Consider the following 6,548-nt stretch of genomic DNA (forward strand, 5'->3'; position numbering starts at 1 on the left):
GGTCATACTATCACATGCCACTATGTATTTCTCACTTACAGACCATGTCGCTCCTTCTATATAGAGTTTATATCTTGATACCGATCGTACCGCAAGCAATTAGACAGACTCGAAGTTTAAAATTTAAATCAACAAGGTTTCAACTTTGAACCCTAATCCATTCAAGCTTCTCTCGACGAAACACAATGTTTATTGAACAAAAGGTCCAGTCAGGAAACTCGATGTCAAGCGCCGCCGCCTCTCTGCAGTAATGAAACAACGGCGGCGGTATGGCATTCGGTCCATTATAGTCTCTTTTCATAATCACAGTGTTGTCTCCAGTATAGAACAAAAGGTCCAAGTCTGGAACTTTTCCAGGGTACAACCTTAGAAGCTGCAAAATGCCCCATATTGTAACCACATCCCTGGTTTGAAACGACGGTTTGTACTTCTCCACATAAGCGCTTCCGTTGATGATCACCAGCCGGTCATTGGCACTCGGAATTCCCCTCTCGATCATGTCTTTTGTAATCCCCGAAGTGTTCCATTGCTTTAAGTCTTCGTGGATCCACCGGAAGTAATCCGGACAAGCTTCGGTATTCAATTCTTCGGACTCGAACACCGACTGGTAATTATCCGAACATGTCCGTGCAAAACCAACTACATCAGAGCAGTTTAGAGGATATTCAATCCTCTCACGATGAACACCATAACTTACTGAAATGAAGATCGCTTGGCCAAATGGTGTCCCCCGTATAATAGGTTGAGAAACAAATCTTTTACAAATAGAATTCAAAGCAAAAATATATTTTTTTTTAATAAGGGAAGACTTACAATATCCATCCAATTAAGCAGAGAAGAAGAGTAAGAGAGTTACAGTGGTCGAGAAAAATCCCTCAAGGCCGTAAGGCCAATCACAATGGAAATGGTTAACATGCTCCGCCATGGAAACTGAGTTGAAAATGCTTCAGACTCGATAAGGGTTAACTCAATCTTTCAACGGCTTCGTGTATGTATATATGGAAATATGATATGAAAGGTAAGATGCTGTAAAATGCCTTAAATGGTTAATTCTGTGAGATTGACGGGATCGATTCAATTTGGAAGGAAAATTTTTGTTTGGCGAGACATATAACCGAGTTGACTCGACTCCGATTCAAAGTACTCCCAACTTTTTTTAATTATTTCGGTGCTGTTTTACTGTTGATTAATTAGTGGTGGTTTTAATTACATTAATAAAAGTTGTAGTAAGCGGCGGAACTACATGGTGGAATCAAAGGGATATCCCCTAGCCAAAGGGTTACGCGTTGAGGTACAATATTTAATAGGCTTAATTCCATAACAAGTCCCTAAACTTCTTCATTTTCCGTTAATTGGACTTTTAACATGTAATATCTCACTCATTATTTTATCCAAATTCAACCCTTCAATCTATTTATCTTTGATTTTTAAAGGGAAGAGTTCCGTTCGACAATCCAAATAATGCAAAAATAATATAATTTGATTTTGTAATATAAGACTTTCTTTTGTTAGAAACTAAGCAGATAATATAAAGAAGATAGCTAGAGCTATATTTCAGTATATATTTCTTGATAGGTGTGAGCGAGGAGTTGAGAGAGTTACAAACATATAAGGGCTACTCGTAGAATTAAACCAATTAATTAGTTATTCAATTTTAAATTGAAATATTGTTAAATTATTTCTTATTTCTCTGTCATTGTTTGATTGACTCAAGATTTTTTACGAAAGTAATGGTGAGTCCAAACTGATTACAGAATTGTAGCGTAAGAATGGGATTCAACTAAAGAATAATTTAGAAACTTTATTAAGAAAATAAGTATTTGATGGGCTTAAGTTTTTGTTTAATTCTTTAAATGGTCTTAGTGATAAATGAAATTTTATTTTCTCTAAATAATTCAAGTTCGAATAATATAATTTATACATACATGTAAGTTTAATCTACATCTTTTAATGATAAGGTTAGGGCTTAAGACGTTTTTATTTATTTTAAGCTCGAATCTTAATATCTGTAAATATCATATATGATTTGTTATTCAATTTTTTTTACTTTAAATATTAATATATGTTATATATATATATATTCTAATTATCAACCCAATTATATTTGATAACAATTTATTCTTATGATAATTATTAAAATATGTTTCGGGGATATATGGTAAATAATTTTTTGAATAACTTTTAGTTTATTTGAGTATAAATAGTCGATTGGTAGTTAAACCCTCAATGTTTAGTGTTTGGTAAACACATTTTTTAAAGAGTTGTTTGTACAAAATTAACTGAAAACGAAAATGCTAGAAAATTCAGCTGTTTGGGAGACCTGATTGCAAAATAAGATGTTGAATGATATATTTGACCTTATTATTTCCATAATTACATCCTTGCTATAAAACCTCATTATTTCCATATTTCTTAAATATTTCTATTTGTTTGTACTTGTTTGGATATGTATCTATTCTTATATATTTATGTAATCTAAATTTATTTTCAATGAACTTGTGTAAAATGAATTTTATGCAACATCTAACGATGAATTAGTGAAATTTTATTTAATTATTATATTTTTTAACTGTAGATTCTCAAACATATTTTATTTAACAAAATATAGCAAAACATGAAAGTGAAAAATAAATGTATGTTGATATTTTATACAAGACTAATAATATGTATCAATCTCACAAGGTTAATATTTGTAAATATTAAATTTAATAAATATATTCAAATTTTTCAAAAACATCCACTAATTTTCTTAAGAAATTTTCAATTCCTTGTCAAAAGCATTTTATCCGAATAATTTTGCTCCAATAAGACTAAAGTATTATAAAACATATATGTACTTAACAACTAAATGCATCTGCCTTTTTTTGTCATTTTACTCATAACACTTATCAGTTAAATTTTACCAACACTTTTATATAAAACAATTAATCAAATCAATTTCTTAAATCAACTAATCAAATCAGTTGATCTATTAACTACTGGAATCAGCTACCAACTATCAGCTATCAGTTATTTGTCAAACACCCTCTATAATTATAATTGTGATTGTACTTGTAACTTACAAAAATTATTGTATAAAAAAATTATTTACATGTGTTTCTTTTGACTTATTATGTAATTTATAATTTCTTACACACGTTAAATTTTTTAATTTGGTCTTAAACAATTATTTCTCTTAAAAAATAAATTCACTCATGAGGGATAAATATAATCTTCACTCGTTTGAAATCTTTAATGCTAATTAAAATTATATATATATATATATATATATATATATTTTAAGAAATTAAAAATAAAAATAATTATCATAAATCTCAACTCTTTTGACTGCAAGATCGTTCAATGAATTCTGTACAATCATATTATACTTCAAACAGAGGGAACTTCCATCTATCTCGCAGTAAAAGAAAGCTACGTGCACATTCCATTACATGAACATAAGTTTAGAAAACTTCTAATCAAGCAATACAGCTGTGTAAGACTGTAATAAAAAGTAAAATTGATAGGCAACGGCAATCCATAAGCAGGTTCATTTTCTCATACGTCATAGCTGGGAATATCACTTGGATTTTCCAGACCAACCCGAATGTGCCGTCGGCTAGCAAGCTTATTGCATATGTGGACCTGCCATCCCCATCAACAGTTCAAAGCTAGGTTTCAATCAATCCAGAAAAATGAAACAATCCTTACATGACATCAGGTCAAAGAACTTTGGGTTTGATTCAATTTGGCATTGCTCTCCATCACAAGTTTTTCAAGAACAGGGTTGGATTTTGGTAGTTGTGGGGTTGAGAACCTCACTGGTAAGTCCCAGCTTTTAACAGACCATTTCAGTTATCTTTTTTGATCTATAACAGAGGCCATTTTCCAATTTGATTTGAGTAAATGTTGCTAAATATACATACTATTTGAGGGGGGAAAAGTTCCTTACGCTCTTACGGCGGAGGAAATGAAACAGGACTGCCGCACGACCGCCAGCAGTGGAGGATCCAAAAGCTGAATCTGAAGAAAAAATTGTATCTCCACCGTCAGCAGAGGAGAAACCAGAAGAATGGAAAGCACTTGCAGTAGTTGAGACCGAGAGTGAGCTTGGCTGCCACCTCAATACCTCATCATGTTTGCTTCTTACGGGAAGCTTGAATGTCTTGAGGTCAATGCACATGGAAGTTCATCACTAGGAGACTTCACCATCGACTGCAACATAAACTCCTTCACAAAACCTTGCACCGTTGTTTCGGCACATACCCTTTGCACATTCGGAGGTATCGTAGGTTTAAACTTCAAGAGTTTCGAGTATTCGCTCAGCAAATGGAACATGTAATCATACACATTCGCATTGACACCATCTCTTCAATAAATTTGCTTCCTGCTTTCCCTATGGCCTGTGCCTGCAAATTCACCGAGTGGAACTGGTTCATAAATGATCGAATTTGATCCAATCTGTATGCTTTGATTCGTTGAGAATACGCACCTCGTGAGTATGATTATTGCCCCAATCAACTGCAAACTTAAGGTGTCTGCATTCTTTTTGCGGCGGATAGGCCAGAAATGCTGCATCGGCACCAGGCTTCTCGAGAAGAAATCATAGTATTTAGGCTTGATCATCAAGGTCATACTATCGCACGCCATTATGTATTTCTCACTTACAGACCATGTCCTTCATTCAGCATAAATTTTATACCTATGGCTGCATTGGTCTTCCAAACCAGAATGCTTGAATCCTTCTCCTATTTCTTTATCCCAATCCTGCATCAATAACAATTCAGAGTTACAGATCAACTCATTAGCATTGCCAAAGTCATTATGGTTTCTGATCCAGAAATTACTTGTAAATAAAGCCGAACATTCCCGTCGTGTTTGTGCGAGAGGTTGCATTTCAGAAGATCGGACCTATCTCTAGAGGTGGCGGCGCCCTTCCAGTAGGCGTAAGGCTCCCTCTTTTCCCACCGGACCCTTGCCGCCTCTTTCTTGATTGCCCTAACCATCTCCTCCCATGGCTTTATATTAACCTCTACCCTGCCGGAACAAAACACTTGGTATTTTGTTCTGCATTAGTAGCAATATGTAGCAGAATTTACCATCCCCTGAAGGTTCAGTCAGGGAATATAATGTCCAGTGCCGCCTTCTCTCCACGAAGGTAGTCGTCGTCCTCACAAATCCCTTGAGCCGTCCAATCCCAAGCTTTGAAAAGCAACCTTGCATCACTTCATCTCCATAAGGCCAAACGCCATGAAAAATCTTAACAGGCTCCGCCATGGAAGCTGTATTCACAAGCACAAAACCAGTCTGTCAAAATTAAGCTGCTGGTGTTATTGAGCTCGCAGGAAGGTAAGGTTTCGAACATAAATGGAGTTTGGGGTCAACACAAAAGTCTATTACGACGACGTGATACGAGGGTGGGGGGGGACTAAATGTAATTCTTTGGGATTGCTAAAGTCAACGAGTTGTTTACTTTTCTCGACGAGTGGGGGAGAAAGATGATGGATTATTCAGGCAGTAGAGTTGTTGAAGGTTTAACTTTACACCGGAAATTAGACAACAATTAACAATTTAATAACAACGTAAATCTTTTATTAATACAACGTATAGTTAATCGACAAATGATGCAATGTTATCCAGTTTTATTGTAAGAAGAGATGGGTATTTTTATCGTAAGAATTTGATTTGTGCGCGTGGAGAAGATTTTAACTTTCAATTTATCACATATGTCCTATATATATATATATAATTGTATTTGCTGCTATTATATTTGTGAAGTCTAAATCTCCATGAGCACCTAAGAAAAGAAGCCCATTTGCAGATAATGAAGAACCATAAGACTGAATTACCTGGGATGCTTGTGCCCATAAGAAATCGCGGAGCCACCCATTAATAGTAATAGAGCTCTGTGCAAAATTTCCTCCTGTGATATGAGTTACTACCCCTTGATCACTTATACTACCCCAAACATCTGACTGCATTTTCCAACTGAAATGGAATATTACTACCGAAATTAAATTGTACATCCAGAATAGTCCTAAGAAGACATGATCCCAAGCGGATACTTGACATGTCCCCCCTCTTCCAGGTCCGTCACAAGGAAAACGAAAACCGAGATTTACTTTATCCGGTATCAAACGCGAGCTGCGAGCAAATAGAACACCTTTCAAGAGTATCAATACCGTGACATGAATCGTAAATGCATAAGCAGACCTACGTCAAGATAACCCTTCCTTTCTTTGAAACACTTTGGGAGTGCTCCTGTATCAGTAATAAATCAGAGCACACGGAACCATCTTCTTTTTTTCTCTTAGAAAAATATATATTATATGGTAGACTAGCTGATCTTTCTATCAGTTAATGAAAGAGCCCAATGCAAAAAAATGCATGTTGGGTCTTTGAAATAGGCCGAATCATTTTGATAATAATTAGTTTGATCTGTTTTACCGAGAAGTATTCATTCGGTTAAAACGGTAATGACCGAATTAAATTATCATTAACCAAATTAATCGAATTTTTTTTAATCGTTAACCGAACTAAATAAATTTTGATTAATTTTTGAATTAATC

General features: G+C 34.7%; 1 protein-coding gene and 1 pseudogene across 1 annotated transcript; both read right to left on the reverse strand.

The window, feature by feature from the left end:
• Positions 1-139: 139 nt before the first annotated feature.
• On the reverse strand, positions 140-915 carry LOC120141120. Its single transcript, XM_039156056.1, has 2 exons — positions 857-915; positions 140-755 (listed from the first exon to the last, which is right to left on the reverse strand). Exons 1-2 carry the CDS (start codon positions 913-915, stop codon positions 140-142), a joined length of 675 nt encoding a protein of 224 aa, XP_039011987.1.
• Positions 916-4,112: 3,197 nt separating this feature from the next.
• LOC120141121 lies at positions 4,113-5,869 on the reverse strand (annotated as a pseudogene).
• Positions 5,870-6,548: the final 679 nt, after the last annotated feature.

Source organism: Hibiscus syriacus, unplaced genomic scaffold (genome assembly GCF_006381635.1).
Source record: "Hibiscus syriacus cultivar Baekdansim isolate YM2019G1 unplaced genomic scaffold, ASM638163v2 tig00110793_pilon, whole genome shotgun sequence".
Lineage (NCBI taxonomy): Eukaryota > Viridiplantae > Streptophyta > Magnoliopsida > Malvales > Malvaceae > Hibiscus > Hibiscus syriacus.